This window comes from Peromyscus maniculatus, chromosome 5, assembly GCF_049852395.1.
Source record: "Peromyscus maniculatus bairdii isolate BWxNUB_F1_BW_parent chromosome 5, HU_Pman_BW_mat_3.1, whole genome shotgun sequence".
In the NCBI taxonomy this organism is placed as follows: Eukaryota; Metazoa; Chordata; class Mammalia; order Rodentia; family Cricetidae; genus Peromyscus; species Peromyscus maniculatus.
This window is the reverse complement of record NC_134856.1, coordinates 127823365-127845733: the sequence shown is the minus strand read 5'-3', so window position 1 is coordinate 127845733 and position 22369 is coordinate 127823365. Positions and strand designations below refer to the sequence as shown.

Genomic DNA, 22369 nt, shown 5'->3' with positions numbered 1-22369 from the left:
TTCTCATTATGCTTATTGACCCCTAAAGTTTAAAACTTATATTTAATTGATGATGAATTTTTTTCTGATATGTGTGATTGTGGGCACACATGTGCCAGGGTACATGTGTAGAGGCCACAGGACAACCTCAATCTTTGATTTTTGCTTTCCACTTTGAGACTGGGTCTCTCCATTGTTTGCAGCTGTGCGTGCCAGGGTAGCTGATTGGCAGAGTTCTGGGAATTCCCGCCTCCCATTTGTCATGGGAGCACTGAGATTACAGACTGCCTCTGGCTTTATGTGGATTCTTAGATTTGAATACAGGTCCTCACACTGGTCAAAAAAGTGCCTTTTTTTTTTTTTTTTTTTTTTCCCCCTTTGGCCACTGAGTCATCTCCCCAGTTCAGTTTATGTTTGAATTTAAAGTTGGATTTCACATCTGTGTTTGGTTTTACAAAAGCTTTGCTTTTTGCTTTTCTAAGATAGTGTTTCTCCGTGTAGTTTTGGTGCCTGTCCTGGGTCTCACCCTGTAGTCCATGCAGGCCTCGAACTCACAGAGATCCGCCTGGTTCTGCCTCCCGAGGGCTGGGATTAAAGGTGTGTGCCACCACCGCCCCGCTGATCTGTTTTTGTTTTTTTTTAATTTTTTAGTTGATGTGGGGGTGGGGCAGCGCATGTGTACATGGTTGTACTCCCAGTAGCACGTATGGCTTTGTTTCATAGCGGAATCATAATTGTGGTACAGAGGAAGACATTTCCCCCATTTAAAAAATGGTGGGGGTGGGTACATGTGCCACAGTGCTTGTGTGGAAGTTAGTGGACAACTTTTAGGTGTCGGTTCTCCTTCCACTTGGGGCTCTGGGGATAGAACTCAGGTTGTCAAGCTTCTTCTGCAAGCAGTTCTACCTACCCGGTCAACTTGCTGCCTCCCCTCATTTTTATAAAATAGGAAATTGGTGCTGAAATTAAGTTACATGGCAGTTGGTGGCACAACTGGGAATTGAAGTCTTTAGGTTTTTAACTCAAGAGCTCTTGTTAATATTGCATGGGGCCTATTTTTTCTTCCTGTTTAAACTTGCTCACAACTACGTCAGTTCTCCTTGAAAATAAGTTGATAAAAGCATGACATGAAAGATGACATCGTCACAAAACATGCTGTGTTTTAGGAAATGGAGGCACCAGTGTTACCGCAGATCTCTCTACCAATCAGCAGCTCCTCACTGCCTACCTTCAGTTTTAGTTCCCCTGTGATCTCAGCTTCCTCATCATCACCGGTCAGCTCTTCTCAGCCATTACCAAACAAGGTACAGAACCACGGTGTGAGTGTGGTGACTTCTGGTTTACTCTTTTTAATCCAGTACTTAAAAAAGAAAAAATGGCTGGGCGGTAGTGGCGCACGCCTTTAATCCCAGCACTCGGGAGGCACAGCCAGGTGGATCTCTGTGAGTTCAAGGCCAGCCTGGGCTACCAAGTGAGTTCCAGGAAAGGCGCAAAGCTACACAGAGAAACCCTGTCTCGAAAAACCAAAAAAAGAAAAAAGAAAAAAAATGGCTTTTCATTGTAAAAATCAGTAACTCAAAACTAAGAAGAGAAAAAATATTGAGGAATTGGTGCTGGGAATTGATTCTAGGGCCTTTTTCATGTTGGGGAACATTCCCCCACACACCCCCCAAGAATTGAAAATGGTGTTTTATTATTTTTTTAAAATGTATATTTACAGTGGGAGTATTCCAATCTCATAAAGTCTATGCACTAGACCTAAAGTGAGAATGTTGGTCTCCAACAGTGTTTGCAGTTCAGGAAAAAGCAGTTGCTAGTCAGTGTTTTAAGAAGTCAAAAGTATTTTAAATTTAAATGGAAAGAGTGCTTTTATTTCTTTGAAAATATTTTCTTAAAGTCTGTTTTATCTTTCAGTCTTCTTACTATCTCTTTTTGTATTATTCTCACTACTATGGAAAACCAGGTACAGACCTCTCTGGGCAGCACTGGCAGTCCTATGTTCACATTTTCATCTCCCATTGTAAAATCTACACAGGCAGATGTGCTACCTCCAGCATCTGTAAGTACCAAACAAGGACAGTTCATTATTGATTTCAAAGCCATGGTGTTTTGTTTTTAAATCAAACCTAAGAGTTCATTGGTAGTAAAACACTTCTCCAAATTAAAAATTGAGTGTACAGGAAACAAATGTATTGTATTCTTTAGTAAACGTTTAGATATGTGTGTGCACATCTTCTCTGTGTCATTTGTACGGTTACAGTGAAGATGTTTTAATTTCAGTAGTACTTTTTCAGTTATCCCCAAAGAAGGACATTCATTTGCATTCATTTATACTCTAGAAATTTAACATGGCTTCAATATAGTATATATAGTCAGTGTTTTCTTGTAACTTCAGACTATCCTATAATGCTGATTAATTGCTGTCTCCTGAAGATTAGATGAAAAGATGTTGGCAGCTACATCATAATTGCATTTAAAATCTCTCGAATCACTTTTAATCTTGAACAATTCTGTTTGGGATATTGTTACACAGTATATATTTGTTTCTTTGTAATTGAACTATTGGATAAGAATAATATGTACATGTAATGTTCCTGTTGTATACACTTCCGTCATATATATCAGCTTTTATATACTGTCTTTAGGGTTTTTTTTTGTTTGTTTTGTTTTTGTTTGTTTTGTTTTGTTTTTGTTTTGAGAAATGATCTTACTGTGTAGCAATGGCTGGCCTGGAGCTCATTATATAGGCTAGGCTAGCCTTGAACTCACAGAGATCACCTGCCTCCGCTTCCTGAGTGCTGGGATCAGAGGCCACACTTGGCTTGTTTTCAGGGTTTTGGCTGTATACTTGGGTTTTGTCATAGCTAATTGTTAACAGATAATTGTAGTTCTCTTGCACCCTTGTCCCCCAGACCTCATAATTTATAAGATGGTGTTCAAAAGTTCAAGACCTGGGGGTTAGGATCTCTTCAATATTTTATGTAATGCTTTTAAAGGAGAAAATACATAAACAGTTAAACTGTTTTATTATTTTTTTAAAATGTATATTTACAGTGGGAGTATTCCAATCTCATAAAGTCTATGCACTAGACCTAAAGTGAGAACGTTGGTCTCCAACAGTGTTTGCAGTTCAGAAAAAAGCAGTTGCTAGTTAGTGTTTTAAGAAGTCAAAAGTATTTTAAATTTAAATGGAAAGAGTGCTTTTATTTCTTTGAAAATATTTTCTTAAGTCTGTCTTTAGGTCAAACTGACAATGCTGTTTTATATTTTTTTCTTCACTGAGTTTTTCATTCATTAATTCAAGATAGTATCTGGTTATGTTGCCTAGGCTGACTTCAAACTTGGTTCAAGTACTTTCTTAGCCTCCCTGATTTGGGTCTAGAGATCAGCATCAGTGTACTAGGTACTTGGTTTATGAGTTCTAAATTTAGGAATTACAAAATATGAAAAGCCATCTTATTTATGACCCGTGATATTTAGCATATCTTTTGATATAATGTAAAACAAAGTTCTGTTATTTGTTTCATGATATTCTGACAGCTGAAAAATACCTTTTCTCATTATAGATTGGATTTACATTTAGTGTGCCTGTTGCGAAAACAGAACTTTCTGGCTCTAATAGTTCTTCAGAACCAATTTTAAGTAGTAGTTCAGGTAAGTGAAAAATATGCTTCACAATCTTTACAAAATAAAAACCAAACTCGTATGTTAAGGGGAGCACTTCAATTCTCCTTTGGTCATTCTTGAAAGTGCTTTCATTTGAAGGAAATCAGCTCTGAAAAGTTAGTGGAAGCCATTCCAGCAGTTTTTTTTTTTTTTTTTAATTAATTATCGTGAGTCATTTTTAACTGTTGTGGCTTGGTTTATGGTGTGCTGGCCATAATAATGCATTTATTCACTATAGTTAGTCAGAATAAGACACTGAATTTTTTGTCACATCTTATTACAAACTGAAGGTTTATTATTGTTGTGGTGGACCTAATCGTTGGGTTTCTTTCACTTCACAAACATTTTTACTTATGCATTTTGCTGGCTTCAGATTAGTGGTGCATCAGTTCTGAACTGAAGAAACACTGCATCACTAAGGGAATGAAATTAGATCATCAAAGCAGGTTTGGGTGGTGGTGGTGGTGGTTTTTGTGTTTGGGAAATAAGAAAACATCTGAGTTTAATTCCCTAGGTCAAGAATTTTGAGCAAGTATATTTTACCCAAGAAGGAAAAGGAAACGGGGAACAGGGACAGGAGCAGTGGACACTTGCATGTGCTTTGTCATGAGGCTGGAGAAGTTTCATTAAGTCTTAAAAGCCCTTGCCTTCTATGCTGAATAAATGACTTGATTCACACACACACACACACACACACACACACACACACACACACACACACACACACACACACCCCTACACACCTGGAGAAGTTTCATTAAGTCTTAAAAGCCCTTGCCTTCTATGCTGAATAAATGACTTGATTCACACACACACACACACACACACACACACACACACACACACACACACACACACACACACACACACACACACACACCCCTACACACCTACCTCGTTTTTTTGCTAATGCTAGGTGGTTACTGTAGCCTTAGTTTTTATTCTGATACTTTGTTGTCTTTTTTGGGGGGGGTGTTTTTGCTTTTGTTTTTCAACAGGGTCTCTACCCATCCCTGGCTGTCTTAGAACTCATTGTGTAGACCAGGCTATCCTCCAGCTCAAAGAAATCCTCCTGCCTCTGCCTCCTGAGTGCTGGGATTAAAGGCTGGGATAAAAGGCGTGCGCCACCACTGCCTACTGCCCGCCCCACATTGGTTTTTATATGAGAGTGAGTGAAATAGTAGTTGACGGTGGGATACTGAGTAAGAGCATATGCAGTGTTGTAAGTACAGACATCAGTTGGGGGTTCTTGTCCTGTCCACAGTGCTTTTCACATATCTACTCAAAGGCCTAAAAACCCTAGATCCTGTCTTTAAAAATGTGTATTATTAAACCAAAAAGAAAAAGTAGTTAGGACATAGAAGTTAAGAGAGGTTTTGGATTTTCTAGGCATCTGAACAATAAGACACATAGACAACGGAAAGGGCCCAGAAAAATTTTATGTCTGTGCCCTCCCAAATTGGATGAAACAGGTCTGTATCATAGAAAGTAGCAAGCAATTTCAGTTTCAATTCTTTTTTTTTTTTTTTTTTTTTTTTTTTTTTGGTTTTTCGAGACAGGGTTTCTCTGTGTAGCTTTGCGCCTTTCCTGGAACTCGCTTTGGAGACCAGGCTGGCCTCGAACTCACAGAGATCCGCCTGCCTCTGCCTCCCGAGTGCTGGGATTAAAGGCGTGCGCCACCACCGCCCGGCCCAGTTTCAATTCTTACTATTAGTTATTTTCTTAAATGTTATTATGGACTTGAGGAAAATCCTTGAATTGAGCAATCTTTTTTTTTTTTTTTTTTTGGTTTTTCGAGACAGGGTTTCTCTGTGTAGCTTTGCGCCTTTCCTGGAGCTCACTTGGTAGCCCAGGCTGGCCTCGAACTCAGAGATCCGCCTGGCTCTGCCTCCCGAGTGCTGGGATTAAAGGCGTGCGCCACCAACGCCCGGCTGAATTGAGCAATCTTAAGACTAGTTTCAAAGACAGAAATTCATCTTTCTGAATTTTACTAATGTTTTAATAGTAGATGACTGGCAGTTGGTTAAAGAAGCTTTGCATTTTATTGCTTCTTGAATTTTTAGGAGTTGGTCACAGATATATTCATGAGTGGAATCTTTCGAGGTATGTGTTCTTGCAACACGACCATTTCTCACAACTTTTATCATTTAAAGAAACTGATTGAAATGTGGAGATGGTGGTGCAATGCCTGTAGTTGCGAGTTTGAGACCAACTTGGACTGCAAGTTCACATTTCAAACAAAACAAAAAGAACATGTGGAGGTCATGACTAATTTTGTGAAAGGAGCAAGTGTTTTCTTTAATTACTATTTCTTTATTTCTTCCTTTTTATTTATTTATCTTTTTGTTTTTGTTTTTCGAGACAGGGTTTCTCCGTGTAGTTTTGTGCCTTTTCTGGAACTCACTTTGTAGACCAGGCTGGCCTCGAACTCACAGAGGTCCGCCTGCTTCTGCTTCCCGAGTGCTGGGATTAAAGGCGTACACCACCACCAACCCAGCTAATTCCTATTTCTGTCACATTGAGTACTGTAGGCAGAAGTTTCTGTCCTGCCAGCAACTCCTTACTCCCAAATACCCAGCAGCTGCTTCCCAAATTACCACAGAGGCTTATATTAATTACAAATTCGTGGCTGACGGCTCAGGCTTATTACTGACTAGCTCTTAGGTTTAAATTAACCCATTTCTACTAAGCTATGCATTCCCACGTGGTCTGCGGCTTACTGATCCTTACTGATCCTTGGTGGCTGGCTTGTTTCTGCCCCAACTCCGCCTTTTTTCATATCTGTCCTCAGTTTGATTGTACTGCCTAACCTTATCTTGCTTCGCCGTTGGCCAAACAGCTTTTTTTTCCAACTAATGAAAGCAACACATTCACAGCATACAGAAGGACATCCCACAGCAGAGTACATTTCAGGTTGTCCTTAAAAATATGCTTTTGCTGAGAGTAGTGGCTCTTAGAAGCACTGGGGAGACTGAGGCAGGAGGAGTGGAAGTTCAAGGCCACCTGTGTTAAAGCTAGCTATGGCTACGTGTATCTCAGAGGTTGAGAGCACTGGCTACTCTTATTCTTCATTTCCCAGCACCTACGTGAGATCTGACTCCCTTTTCTTAGCCTGCGTGGGCACCAGCCATTATGCATATACATACGTGCAGGCAAAGTATACACATAAAATAAATAGTAAAAGAAAACTAATAAAAAGTTACTTTGCCTTATGTTACTAAGTTATGATTATAAAATATGAAAGCAAGGTCTAAAAATCACTCATCCAACCATTATCATGTTCTGCTAATCTCTAGATGAAAGTTTTGTTTTCTAATCTACTTTACCACAGTTATACTTTATGAATAATTTTTGTGGAGTGTTTAGCATTCTGTTGTCTCTGATAATTTATGTACAAGATCCTTATTATTGAATATTAATTGAACATGTTTTTCAGTACTATAATTGAAGGATATTTTTAATCGTAGTATGGATTTCTAGATGTGAAACCAGTTGAAAATTGCTTTGGCTTGTTTTTTAAATTGCTATTTGATCAGATCTATTATATCAGGCATTGGACAAACTTCTCATTTGTCATGTCTGGCTAGTGCTTCTGTTTGCCTTCCAGAGAACTCATGGGCTGACAGTTGTCATCTTTATTACCTTTTTCTCTGCAGAGTGGTTTGTGAGGGAATGTACAATGTAAGAAATAGTGTTTTTACGGGGGCTGGAGAGATGACTCAGTAGTTAAGAGCACTGGCTGCTATTCCAGAGGTCCTGAGTTCAATCCCCAGCAACTACATGGTGGCTCATAACCATCAATAATGAGATCTGGTGCCCTCATGCAGGTGTACACGCAGGCAGAACACTGTATGCATAATAAATAAATAAATCTTTAAAAAAAAAAGAAGAAATAGTGTTTTTACTTTTGCGATGGCAGTTTGTTTAACTCTACTCTTTGTTATTTGTCCATTATTTTTGAATTGGGGTGAGTTTTTCAGAGTTTTAGAAACTGATCAAAAAGTTGTTTTGAAAATGGTTTTAACTCAAGTCCGCTTTTTTTTTCCTCTTGGCTTAATAACTTTTATAATTTAAAAATTACAGCTCAAGATAACACTGTAGTGAATAGTTCAAGCTATAAGAAGCGAAGTGCCACTTGTGAGGACCCTTTTACACCCGCAAAGATCCTGAGAGAAGGAAGTGTTCTAGACATTCTGAAAACCCCTGGTAAGTGCAGCTGCCCTTGTGATAGTAACAATCTCTATTGCAAACTTACGGGGTCATGAGTGTTGTTACAATTTAAGTTTTTAAAAAATACAAGTAAATGCATAATAAGGTGACTTGTTAATCTAGTAGTTACTGTGCTGTATAAATTTTGTCAAAACTTTCACTTAATTCTTTGTCATTCAAGGACTCCATTAATAGGGAAAATCTATCCCTAAGTTGTGAATATAGAAGGAGAAGATGTCACCGTTTTTATTGTTGTCTTTCTCTGATAAAAGCATTGAACTACCATATCACATTAGTCTTTAGTTTGGTGTATGTACAGCTAGGCTGTTTGCCACTCTAACATATTTAGAGGGTAATGCTCTAGACTTGAATGTTAGTGGGTAGTGCAATGTTAATTTTTTAATTAACATTTTTATATGTACTCAGATATAGTATAAAACTTCAGTATATCTTTAAAAACCTTTCCCAGCACCTACATGAGATCTGATGTCAGGGTACCATAGGTAACTAAATAGGAATACATTTTCAATTTGAAATAAAAAGAGAATGTTCATAGTTTGAATTGTAGTGAATTTGTATTTCGATGTAAAGCTGTTTATAAATAAGGTAACCTAATAGCTCAGAAAGAATGTAGGTTTACTCAGTAGACGTGTTTAGTGTTTAATGGATTAAGGTTTAAAAAGCAGCCTTGTTGTCCTCTTTAACAAGGTTCAAAGGATTAGGTTGTTTGGGTTCAGTTTCCTCCCTTTACAGATAGTACATGCTGCCTGTACAGGAGGTATGGCTGAACTCCAAAGTACATGGACTAGAACTACCAATTATCAGGCAGGGCCAAAGGTGTAGCTTTTTCTCACATAGACATTTAGAGCTACATTTTGCTTCCATAATCTTGTCCCCTTTTATTTAATTAAACTTTAAACAGAATCAAATTGAGTCTTCATTTGGATGGAATTGGGAAAAATCTTACAATGGAAGGAAGAAAAAAACATGCAGTGGCTCCAGAAAATTGCTTCTGGGATTTTACCAGCCTGACTGATTGCAATTAAACCCATAAATGATAGGGAACTGCTGATCATGGGCAGTATTCAGAAGTCCATGGATTGTATTCCCTTTAGGCCAAAAACAATTCACTGGATTCTTTATTTGACTTCTTTTGAATTCAGAGTCTCACTATGTGACCCTGGCTGGCCTGGAAACTCATTGTGTCACTAGGTTAACTAGGTTGTCTCAAACTCAAAATGATTTGCCTGCTTCTGCCTCCCAAGTGCTAGACTTAAAGATGTGCCCTACTATGCCCAGCTGGATAATACCTTGATACCATTAGAAAACCTTTACCAATCTTCTGAGTTTCTTTTCTGTGGCACTAAAGGCTGGATGCCCAGATCCCTGATGGTGGTGGTGTATGCAATGTGAAAGGTAGCTTGTTTTAAGTAAAGGTATTTCCTAGGCATGTGTCAGTGAATCAGCTTAATGACAGATCCCCTACTTCCAATCCGTAGTTCCATGTGAATATTTTTACTTGTCAAAATACACCTTTAATTTTTACTAAATTAAAGTACTCAGGATTGTATTGAAGAGAGATTTCATGCATTTGACTTGAGTTTATGTCACTACAATTCCTCTTCACGAGCATAGATTGGGTCTTAATCACTTCCTGTTTCTAGGCTCGTCCAGAGGGTTTGTCACATCTTTGGGATTTTCATCAAACTATGCCCTCTTAAAGTTTGCTGTAATTATAGATGATCCTTGGTCTAGGCTTGGTGGTCTTCACTGTAATTCCAGCACTTAAGAGGCGGGAGGTGATGAGCTTAAGGTTGACCTCAGCTAGATAGTAAGACCCTATCACAAAATAGCCTGACACTCTTCTTACATATTGGACGAACATCTGTCAGATAGTTACTGTCTATTTGACTCAGCCAGAGTTACTGAAGGTACCCAATACCACAGCAATGGATTAGGACTAAGCAGCATTCAAGAGATTATAGATATTGCAGTCATTTGACACAGCCATGTGAATACCTAGGAGGGATGGATGAGGAGGAAGACTAAGTGTAATAATAAGTTTATTGCTACAGGGAAGTAGAATAAAATGTGGACAGCAGTGGTACTGGACAGTAAGTTCAAATGAGAGCATCAGACTAGAAAGTTGTAGAGGGAGAAAGTGATATATAAGTAGTGTAAAGATGACCTATTTTTATATTGATAGAAATTCATTCATTCATTCATTCATTTTGGTATTTTGAGACAGGGTTTCGCTGGGTAGTTTGGTGCCTGTCCTGGAACTTGCTCTGCAGCCCAGGCTGGCCTCGAACTCACAGAGATCCGCCTGGCTCTGCCTCCGGAGTGCTGGGATTAAAGGCGTGCACCCCTACCACCTGGTTGTGGTGACGCACGCCAGTAGGATTTGCTGAAGGAGGTGGAGGCAGGGGTATCACAAGTTTGAGACCAGTCTGGGCTACCCATTTTGGGCTCAGCTGTTAAAGGCTAGGTGCACAACCAAAAATATTTATAGAATTTTAAATAGGTTTAAATGTCATACATACCCATATGAAGTATGATTGAGTAAGTAATTGAAAAAACTTTAGTCCTTCTCAGGTCATATTAACCTGGTAATGTAAATGTTTTCCTTCCATAATAATGTTTCAGTTAATGCTTTGATGAGAGCCCCACTGCCTCATTTTAAAAGAACATTTCTTTTTTTCCCTACTGTAGGCTTTATGTCACCAAAGGTTGATTCTCCTGCTGTTCAGCCCACCACTACAAGTCCAGTGGTTTATACAAGACCAGCAATAAGTACTTTTTCTTCTAGTGGAATTGAGTTTGGAGAAAGTTTAAAAGCTGGATCATCGTGGCAGTGTGACACATGTCTACTCCAGAACAAAGTCACAGACAATAAGTGTATAGCCTGTCAAGCAGCAAAACTGTCACCGAAAGAAATTGCTAAACAGGCTGGAATTGGGACACCAAGCAAAAGTGACAAACCAGTTTCTACGTCAGGGACAGGCTTTGGAGACACATTTAAACCAGCAGTAGGAACTTGGGATTGTGATACCTGTTTAGTGCAAAATAAGCCTGAAGCAGTAAAATGTGTAGCCTGTGAAACACCCAAACCTGGCACTGGTGTGAAGCGAATCCTTCCATTGGCGGTGACTTCAGAAAGTCCTGTGACTGCTTCCTCTTCTAGCTGCACTGTGACCACTGGTACACTAGGATTTGGAGATAAATTCAAAAGGCCTGTGGGATCTTGGGAGTGTCCAGTATGCTGTGTTTGTAATAAGGCAGAAGACAATAAATGTGTCTCCTGTATGTCTGAGAAACCAGGTATGTTTTACAGCTGTATGGAATAGTTTGCTCATTACTTAATAGAACATTTAACTGTGAAACAGTTGATAACAATCCTGGTGGTGTAAACGGTTTCAGATGAACATTTCTTTTTACACCTTAAATTTTTAAAAAAAACTACCTTGTGGTTTACGGTAGACTACCTGTTCATTCAGAATAGTTTGTGAACTGGTTCATTCTATACTGTACCTGCTTTTTCTGTGTAGTGTTATTGGAAATGTTCCTCTTGTGGTAATTGACATGCTTGACAAGTGAAGATGCTGAAAGCTCTCAGAATGGGGCAGTCTTTCTCAGACCTTCATGCCTTGTCTTCTTTTGTCTGTAGAAATGAGGATGGTGAGTGGTCATTTACAGAAGGTTCTTTAAGAGGTAGGCAGTCATGCTTTATGCTAGTGTCTGTTTTTTACTATTATTGGTGCCATCTGTAGCCATGTGCTGTCTACCAGATTGTGCAGTGATTGTAATTAATTGGTGAAAAACTCTTTCCTTGGTTAGAGAAGTATAATTTGGTTTGAGGCCTTTTTTCAAAACCTTTGTTCAAAGCTAGAAGAATTACTACAGATTCATTTTTAAATTTGTTTTGCAAGTGTGTGGTAGTATGGACATCAAGTAACATGTTTATCTTAGGAGTTAAGACTACTATTTTTGTTATGTTAGCTGTGGGTGGGTATGTAGATTACTTCTGTAATGTGAGGCTCTGTTACTAGCCAAATTCCTTGCCTGAGCTCTTGAATCATGTCCCCCTATTTCTAATTTCTTCTGGTGTCAAAAATGAGCTGTGAGAATCCTCATTCCAAAATATTTGACTCTTCCCATCTGGCACCATCTATCTCCTCACCTAAGAAAAGTCATGTAGGAAAGCAGAACTCTGAGTTGACAGATGGTTAATGCAACTTTGAACCAGTAAATTATGAAGGAACAACAGAATCCTATGTTGGTATGAACACACACACACACACACACACACACACACACACACACACACACACACACACACCAAACTTGGCCTGGAATTAGAAGTTACCTGACTTTGCCTCCAGCCCTCATTTTATTTTGAAGGGTGGAGGGTGGTTCTTGTGTGTATGTATATTTGTCTCTGTTTCTGAGCACACATGTGCTAACCTGCAGAAGCCAGAACTGGTTATTGGATTCCCTGGAACTGGAGTTAGAGGTGCTATCTGGGAACTAAATTCCAGTCCTCTGCAAGAGCAGCAAGTACTCTTAACTGCTGAGCCATGTTTCTAGGCTCAATTTTTTTTTTTTTTAAAGTTACTTATAGATTTATTTTCTTTATGAGTGTTTTGCCTGTGTGTGTATGTTTAATGTATGTATGCATGCATGCGTACATGTATGTATGAATGTTTATATGTTTGTATGTATTCATACATGTGTGCTAAGTCAGAGATGAGGGCATCAGATCTCTTAGAACTAGAATTAGAAATGGTTGTGAGCATTGTACTTCAAGGTAGCAGAATTTGGAAGGCCATCTTAGGAAGTTTGTGTGCTTGTAATATAAGTGGCAGATAATGGTGAAGAGAAATCAGACGGTGGCTGGTCCGGTGGTGGTGCACACCCTTAATCCCAGCACTCGGGAGGCAGAGCCAGGCGGATATCCGTGAGTTCAAGGCCAGCCTGGGCTACCAAGTGAGTTCCAGGAAAGGCGCAAAGCTACACAGGGAAACCCTGTCTCGAAAAACAAAACAACAACAACAAAAAACAAATGGAGTTGAATAAGGAGGGAGGATTTAGAACTGTGTATGGTTAAAGACACATTAATTTCAAATTGCTGAAGTTGATGTTTAGATATATATGTAGCTTTTGGCTATATCATGAGGGACTACAGATCCTTAGGGCTGGGATGCAAATTTAGGAGGTCATGGGAAATAATTTGAAGTCATGGGAGTAGATGTGAGTTGAGTGAATTGAGGAATGGATCTCCAGACTGAACTCTGTGAACTTGAGGATCTGAGGATCTGGAGGGAAACAAACATTGATCTTGGATTAACCAGACAGGGAAAACAACTGTGGCAGAATAACCTCTGAAGAAGGTGACGAGAATAAGACCAAGACCAAGTATTCTAGTAAGGGTCCTGTTCCTAAAAAAGATGATCAGGCTGGGAAGAATACTGCAAAATAGTTTCTTCTGGATGTGACAGGGTTGTTGCACTCATGAATCCTCAGTGATAATATGGCTGCTTGCATAAGACCTGCCCAGGACCATACATATCAGTCAACATTCCAGCACAAGGGGGAGGTGGGCCTACAAGGTCCCACCCCTGTTTGTAATGGCTGCTGAGGGAGGGAGACTGTTTCCTTCTGGTATGAGCCCCCCTCGATGGGTTCTCATGTCCAAGTGGTTAGTCTATAGTCATGAACATGTGGGTGATACTTAGTATGTTTTACATACATCTGTGTACAATTATAGAAGAGGACATACATTTTTAGGGAGTCACGGGAGGACTTGGAGTGGAGGAGAGGTAGATAGGATAAAAACACATTATACTCAGCAGGGCGGTGGTGGCACACGCCTTTAATCCCAGCACTCTTTAATCCCAGCACTCGGGAGGCAGAGGCAGGTGGATCTCTGTGAGTTCGAGGCCAGCCTGGGCTACCAAGTGAGTTCCAGGAAAAGGCACAAAGCTACACAGAGAAACCCTGTCTCGAAAAACCAAAAATATATATATATACACTCATGAAATTCCCCAAAAGAAATGAGAAGACTTGAATAGCAGAAGGATCAGACAGATTGATTGTACTTGGGAAGTGCATGAGACTGGGACCTTCCAGAGAAGCTTATAAAGAGCAGGGAAGCCTGGGTTGCAGGTAGAGATGAGGAAATGGTTACACTGGTACTTAAGCCATCAGTGAAGGTGAGACCTTGTCAGGTGGGTAGTGAGTGAGTCAGTGATGGCCAGCAGTTTTGCTGGCAAAAGAGAAGAGAACATATTTTGAAATGCAGAGACTATTCCTGTAACTGTGGGAGGAGAATGACCAGGTGGACGTTGTTTAGAGATTGGGACCCAAGGATAAATGGCTCCTCAGAGCTCTCCCATTTGATTCCTCCTTCCTGTGTCACTCTTCGCGGACATGCTGCTTCTGCCTAAAGATTTTGCCTGTATTTTTTCCTTAAACCTTTCTGTTGTCTTCCTCTTTTGCACACTGAAGATCTATTACTTTCTGGTTGTGTTGCCATTAGTTTATATTTTCCCCCCTTTAGACTGGGAAGATACGCATTTCATATCATTTTAGTAATTCTTCTTTCCTGTAACTCAGTTACAGTAATAAATACCTACAAAATAGCATCTAGTAAGAATGTGTGAAAGTAACAGGCATGGGGCTGAATTGTAAAGTAGATTATGTCTGTGGAAAAATAATTGTCAAAGCCAGAGATACATTGAAATTGACAGTGTAGATGGCCATGCATTTTGTGCATTGCCTGAAATTGACATTTTGTATTTTAGAAGTCTAATAGTTGAAGGAATTTGGACATTGTTAAGGACGTGTGGCCTAAAAGTTTAGGCTGGCTTAAAACTTGTTACATAGGCCAGACTGGCCTTGAACTCAGAAATCTGCCTGCCTCTGTCTTTTTGGAGTTTTGAGATTAAAGGCCATGTGCCAGCAAACTCAGCAACAATTTAGTTTTCTAAACCCTAATTTTTCACAATTTCTTTTTAAATGTGGTTACTGGGAATCAAACTCAGTTTCTTATTTTTGCAAGGTATGCACTTGACTGAGCCATCTCCCCAGGTCAGAGTCCCTAATTTGTGAGAATGATAGCCCACCTCTTTTTTCTCATTCCATGTGTGTCTGTGTGGGCTGGGTACATGTATATGGTATGTGTGTGTCTGTGGTGGCCTGATGTTATTAACAGGACTCTTTTTGCCCTATCTCATTTTTTTGATGCCGAGTCTCAGTAAAACCCAGAGCTTGCTAATGTGGTTCATTTGCTTGCTGACTAGGTTGCTCTGAGGAGACCTTGTTTTCATCTTCCAAGGCTAGAATTAGAGGTAGAGTATGTCCACCCAGCATTTGTTATGTGAGTTCTCAGGGATTGGAACTGTGGCCCTTTTGTTTATTTGCAAGCACTTGAACCACTAAACCATCATCCCAGCCCCAAATTTTAAACAGAGAATAGTTCAAACTTGAACCTGAGAGAGAGAGAGAGGAGAGAGTGTGTTGTGTGTGTGGTTTAATAGGAAGGTTTAAGGAAATTAGAAAATGCATGGTCAGTGGTGTCATTAAGATGGTATTATAAGAGTGAGTTCCCAGGATGTTCAGGGCTACACAAAGATGGTACGAGAATATAAATTAAAGTTTTCATCAGTTTCTCCATTGCTTTTAGGTTCAGTATCTGCCTCAAGTAGCAGCCCTGCATCTGTCTCTCTGTCTTCTGGAGGCTGCCTAGGATTGGATAAGTTCAAAAAACCTGAGGGAAGCTGGGACTGTGAAGTGTGCTTGGTGCAGAATAAAGCAGACTCTGCCAAGTGCATTGCATGTGAAAGTGCAAAGCCAGGCACAAAGTCAGAGTTCAAAGGTAAGACGTTGGTGAAGATGGTCCAATGCCTAGTTAAAAGTGAAGTGTTGGGGTGGAGGCTGTGGTGGTATTGTGTTCCCCAAAATATTGTGCACCCTAATAAACTTACCTGGGGTCAGAGACAGAACAGCCACTAGATACAAAGGCTAGAAAATGGTGGCACTCACTCACGCCTTTAATCCTAGCATTCCAGAGGTAGAAATCCTTCTGGATTTCTGTGAGTTCAAGGCCACATAGGAAACAGCCAGGCATGTGACACGCCTTTAATCCCAGGGAGTGATGGTAGGAAGGAAAGATATATAAGGCGTGAAGACCAGAAACAAGCAGCATTTAGCTGGTTAAAGCTTCAGGCCTTTGAGCAGCAGTTCAGCTGAGATTCATTCTGGATGAGGACTCAGAGGCTTCCAGTCTGAGGAAACAGGATCAGCTGAGGAACTGGCGAGGTGAGGTGGCTGTGGCCTGTTGTGTCTCTCTGATCTTCCAGCATTTACCCCAATAACTGGCTTCAGGTTTGATTTTATTAATAAGACCTGTTAAGATTCCTACTACAGGGAGGGGGGGCAGGTTTGTTTTTAAGGTACCTGTTCTCTGAGTAATTATGTAAAATGCAACATGATCCTTGGGATTTTGTGTGTGTGTTTTGTTTTTACTGTTATCTGTGGATGATGGTAAAATCAAATTAGTTGCACCTCAGCATCAAGATGCTGTCTGTGTATCTTGGTAAGAAACTTGGTGCAGTTTCCAGGTTTGGGTATGAATTTGACTCTTCCATGATTACCACCCTTAGGATTTTACTGTAAGTCATTTAGCCTCTGAGTATGTGAGTACGAGGGAACTCTTAGCAGGCATGGTGGCACGCATGTCATCCAGCATTTGCGTCACCCAAAAGCCCAGCCTTCTCAGTATTTTAATACCTAAAAGTAAAGAAGAGCCTCACGTGGTCACTGATGCTAAATATATGAAGGCTGGTGTTTTCAGATTTTGACAGCTCATTTGAGTTCTTCCATGCAGACTTTGAAGTTGTGGAAAGCTTAGGAAAGAGGATATATTTTAGAAATTTTAGATCTGAATGAAGATCAGGGAATCTCTGAATGAAGTTAGCCTCCAAGAGGGGAATGTGGAGGGATTTCTGTAGGCTAGGCTTTATTTTATACTTTACTTCAGTCTTTAGTGGCCTTCAGACATTGTAAATCAAAAGTCAAAGCTTGGATCCATCACACCCACTTCATGTTAGTTCACATGGTTGACAGTGTTTTACGTTAGTCTACAAGATTGACATGATTGATAGTTTATCTGAGGATAAAAGTTAATAGAAAAGCTTGGCTGTCCTTTGTTTTCATTTATGGGTGAGTAATGGGTGTCTGCCTTGCCACCTTCTAATAGGCCTTGTTTTCAATCAGTCAAGTACTTCATACTCCATTTCTTTTTTTTCTTTCTTTTCTTTTCTGGTTTTTTGAGACAGGGTTTCTCTGTGTAGCTTTGGAGCCTGTCCTGAACTCGCTCTGTAGACGAGGCTGGCCTCGAACTCACAGAGATCCACCTGCCTCTGCCTCCCGAGTACTGGGATTACAGGCGTGTGCCACCGCCGCCCGGCTCCATACTCCATTTCTTTTTTTTTGTTTTGGTTTTTCGAGACAGGGTTTCTCTGCGTAGTTTTGCGCCTTTCCTGGAGCTCACTTGGTAGCCCAGGCTGGCCTCGAACTCACAACGATCCGCCTGGCTCTGCCTCCCGGAGTGCTGGGATTAAAGGCGTGCGCCACCACCGCCCGGCCATACTCCATTTCTTTAGCAACAGAAAAGCACCAACTTCTTCTTCTTTTCTTTTCTTTTTTTTTTTTTTTTGGTTTTTCGAGACAGGCTTTCTCTGTGTAGCTTTCCGCCTTTCCTGGAACTCACTTGGTAGCCCAGGCTGGCCTTGAACTCACAAAGATCTACCTGGCTCTGCCTCCCCAGTGCTGGGATTAAAGGCGTGTGCCACCACCGCCCAGCATTAATGCTAAATGTTTTTAAATGCTTCTGTCAACACAATATTTAAAAATTGTGATCAAGGGTCACAGAAAATTTATCTCCTGTTTCTACTGGCTCTTGTTTCACCTTTTTGTCTCCCTGCAAATCATGGCTAGTGCAGTGCTATACCTTCTAAAAGTGCTTTCTCCCTGTCCTAAGCAAACTCATTGCCATTCTAGTTATTCTGATTTCCTTTTGTCAGAATGTTGTATATCACCTACCTTTTCTGTTCGTCTTGTTTTTTTTTTTTTTTTTTTTAAATCCTAGTTACTTTTGGCATGTTTTTTTTTTTTTTTTTCTTTTCTTTTTTTTGGTTTTTCGAGACAGGGTTTCTCTGTGTAGCTTTGCGCCTTTCCTGGAACTCACTTGGTAGCCCAGGCTGGCCTTGAACTCACAGAGATCCGCCTGCCTCTGCCTCCCAAGTGCTGGGATTAAAGGCGTGAGCCACCACCGCCGCCCGGCAGCATGTTTTGTTTTTCATTATTTATAGTTGCCTGGACCTCACAGTATTTTGTGTGTCTGAATTTATCATAAGACAAATTCCAGCTCTAAAACTGCTGAGTCTCAGAGGGTATATTATGATTTAGATGTTTTCCTGAACATTGATAGATTATATTCCAACAGTTTGGATGCTGGTTTGGATCTCTCCCTACAGGATAGGGAAGTGCCTACTTCTCCTAGCATCCGCACTGACACATGTTCTTTCATCTTTCTAGACCTTCCAGTCTTAGAGATGGAAGTGGCATATAAGCCTTTTTAGAGTTGTCCTATGGTGGGGCTTGCAGGGGTTATAGTTGCTAGGATGAACACATTAATTTGGCGTCTCTTTGTGTGTTTTCTATTTTTGAAGGCTTTGGGACATCTTCATCTTTAAATCCAGCACCCTCAGCCTTCAAATTTGGTATTCCATCAGCCTCTTCTGGACTTCCTCAAACTTTTACAAGCACTGGAAATTTTAAATTTGGAGATCAGGGAGGATTCAAATTAGGCGCTGCATCTGACTCTGGGTCTACAAGCTCCATGAATACAAACTTTAAATTTTCTAAACCAACTGGAGATTTTAAATTTGGAATGTCGTCTGATTCCAAACCTGAAGAAATTAAAAATGACAGCAAGAATGATAATTTTAAGTTTGGATTTAGTTCTGGCTTAAGCAACTCAGCTTCTTCAGCTCCATTTCAGTTTGGGGTATCTACTCTTGGGCAGCAAGAAAAGAAAGAGGAGCTCCCTAAGTCTTCATCTGTAGGCTTTAGCTTTGGTTCGGGAGTTAGTAACCCCCCCACTGCTGCTACTGACACCACAGTGACCTCAGAGAACAAGGGCGCCTTCAACTTTGGAACCATAGAAACTAAGAATGTCTCAGTGACTCCGTTCACATATAAGACAACAGAATCAAAGAAAGATGATTCTTCTGCCACCAAGGGCGGCTTTCCATTTGGTAAAGTGGAGTCTGCCTCTTCGCCATCTGCCTCAATGTTTGCTTTGGGAAGGACAGAGGAGAAACAGCAAGAACCTGTTACTTCTACTTCTCTGGTGTTTGGAAAGAAAGCCAACAACGAGGAGCCAAAATGTCAGCCAGTATTTTCCTTTGGAAATTCGGAGCAAACCAAAGATGAGAGTTCTTCCAAGCCGACATTCAGTTTCAGTGTGGCAAAACCATCTGTGAAAGAGTCTGAGCAGCTGACCAAGGCCACCTTCTCATTTGGAAATCAAACCAGTACAACTGGTAAGTACTAAAAGACTTATTTTTTGCAAGTCACATTCGATACCTTGACATGCAGGAAGTCAAAGAGTGCCAGAAAATAATGGAGGATACTGGTTTTGAAAGTCTTGAGGAAAGGGTTTTTCTGTTTTAATTGAACCAAATAACCATGGTTCTGATGGGATATCTACAGATCTATTTTTGAGAAATACAGCTGTAATAGAAAGTGCAGAATGGGGCACATTATATATGTCTTTATGTAACTACCTGTAAACAAAAATTTAACATAAAATTTTCCCTGACAGCATGCATCAATTATAAAACGTCTACATCCCATCTATTGTACAGCATCGGAGCTGAGAACTGGGGAAGTAGAGTTTTTCAGGTTGTAGATTCATGATTACCATGTGAAACTCAAAAGATTTGTTCCAAGTTGACAATCAGTTGTACAGCATAAACATGACTTGTATTTGCTAAGCTTTCTAATTTCCAATGGTGCCGATGCTGAATAAGTACAAGAGCATAGAAGAACTCATTCCCTGGGGGAAGTGTTTCTTCTCTTCTCTTCATTTCAGTTCTTAGTTTTTGTACATCTTGTCAAGCTAAGCTACTTCTGAAATTTGTAGGGAAAGTGCATGAATGCACAAGGAATTTGAGAAGCATGGCAGGCATGCAGGCATTAATTAATGGTCCAGTGACAGCGACAGCAAAGGGAATAGATATGTACATTGTTAATTTAGGGTGCCACAGTAGTGACATTGTGTACTAGTTAGCAGGGGTTAGCAAATGCTGAAGTCCAGTCAGTGCTGTGAGGAGGTAGTCAGACACATAAAAGTGCACCTACCTTCCATTGTCTGAATTTGGTTTATGAATACAATATCAAGTTAGAGTTGGATGTGAGGCTCTGTATTTCCCACTAAATTTATATACATAACCACAGGACTTTTTATTTGAACGTTGAAGGTCTTTGTGTAAAGAGAAAATCCATAAACCATAAAAGACAGGTGCTTTGACATTTCAAAGTGATAATAGATATTTATTTTATGAGTCAAACTATATAAAAATAATCTTAGTTTTTATTATCTGAAAAAAATTTGTTAGGAAATTTGTTCTTAAGGATTTATGTTTGTTTCTCAATTATTCTTTTGCAGATCAAGGTGTAGCAAAGCCAGTTTTTAGCTTCTTGAACAGCAGTTCCTCTAGTTCAAGTGCTCCAGCCACTTCATCGAGTGGTGGCATATTTGGTAGTTCCACCTCTTCCTCCAACCCTCCTGTGGCAGCCTTTGTGTTTGGACAGGCCAGCAATCCTGTCAGCAGCTCTGCCTTCGGTAACTCTGCAGAGTCGAGTACATCTCAGTCTTTGTTATTTTCTCAAGAGAGCAAAGCAGCCACCACCACATCCAGCACTGGCTCCGCTGCCTCTCCCTTTGTGTTTGGATCAGGAGCCAGCAGTAACAGCACTGCATCCTCGGGCTTCAGTTTTGGAGCTGCCACATCAAGCTCTTCAGGTACTTCAGCGACAGGAGGGAAGGTGGAGTTCATAGGTAGTTGAATTGGTTTTGCTCCAAGCGTGCCAGTGGTAACACATTCTTGCAGCTTGTAATCTTCTTCTCAAGTGGCTTGAGTGCCTCTAAGTCACCTGTATCTGGAATGTTGTGAGTTTTCCCCTGTGGAGAAGTATGCAGTTTATGTTCAGGTTAATTAAATATATTTAACTCTTAAGAACAATTTTTTTCAAGCTGGGCATGGTAGTACATGCCTTTAATCCAAGTACTGAGGAGGCAGAGGCAGGTGGTTCTCTGAGTTCAAGGCCAGCCTGGTCTACAGAATGAGTTCCAGGACAGCTAAGGCTGCACAGAGAAACCCTGTTTCAAAATAAATAAATAAAAAATAAAAGTAAAAAAAATCTTAATTGTAGGAAGAATATATAATTGCCTTTTGACATGTCAAATTCCTGAGCAGCCAGATAGTAAATAGTTGTATAGGATGTGAGTTCTCATACAGTGATTCATAAGAAGTCGTACATCATTTTAGAAAAAAAAATTGTTGAACCTATGCTGCAAAGTGAGTTCCAGGGCAGCCCGAGGAACAGTATAATATCTTAAGTACACTTCTAGTAAAAGATTGTTGGTTGCAAAAGAGTATTGTTATTTGAAGTTTTTGTTAAACTAGTATATGTTGTAGTAAATTGTATCATTGTTCTAACCATTCAAAGCTTGTGATCAAGGTAAGAGTCTGGAAAATGGCCTGAAATTGGTATGAGTTTAGAGAGTTTCCCAAGGGTGATCTCACTATAAACCTTGATACTGATTTAAGAATTTCTTGGTCTCCAGGATCCTCCTTTGTATTTGGCACTGGACATTCAGCACCATCTGCCAGTCCAGCATTTGGTGCTAACCAGACCCCAACGTTTGGACAAAGTCAAGGTGCCAGCCAGCCTAACCCTCCAAGCTTTGGCTCGATATCGTCTTCAACAGCATTGTTTTCTGCTGGTTCCCAGCCCATACAACCACCTACTTTTGGGACAGTGTCAAGCAGCAGCCAGCCTCCTGTGTTTGGGCAGCAGCCTAGTCAGTCTGCATTTGGCTCTGGAACAGCTCCTAATTCCAGTAAGTTGTGTAATGACACTTGGTATCCATACTTTGAGTCTAGTGTCTTAAAATAATGTTTTTCTTTGAACTTTAAACCATGAGTGTATCCTGTTTTCTAATGTTTTATACTTAACACAACAGTGAAGTGTGGTGTTTAACATTCACCTATAAACATTGCAGAATGTTCGTCACTACATTTGGTGGCATTAGTGTACACTGAAAGTGTTTCTTCCTCTGACTTAGGTGTGGGCTGTGTTCCACCCTGTTTCTCTAGCTGCAGTGAGGCAGTGCTTTGATGTCCTTTGGAAAGGGAGTCGGACCTTACTTGTGCTGAGTTGT

General features: G+C 40.2%; 1 protein-coding gene across 3 annotated transcripts in view; it reads left to right on the top strand.

Annotated features, from left to right (window-relative positions):
* Positions 1-22369, top strand: part of Nup153 (nucleoporin 153) — a 68125-nt gene that overhangs the window by 43194 nt on the left and 2562 nt on the right. For all 3 annotated transcript variants that reach the window (XM_076573264.1, XM_006972843.4, XM_015991195.3), the window contains 9 exons: positions 1146-1283; positions 1943-2038; positions 3546-3633; positions 7729-7851; positions 10567-11175; positions 15539-15730; positions 18588-19463; positions 20591-20947; positions 21773-22048. In XM_076573264.1, coding sequence (XP_076429379.1) covers positions 1146-1283; positions 1943-2038; positions 3546-3633; positions 7729-7851; positions 10567-11175; positions 15539-15730; positions 18588-19463; positions 20591-20947; positions 21773-22048 — 2755 coding nt within the window. The remainder of the gene's footprint in view (positions 1-1145; positions 1284-1942; positions 2039-3545; positions 3634-7728; positions 7852-10566; positions 11176-15538; positions 15731-18587; positions 19464-20590; positions 20948-21772; positions 22049-22369) is intronic.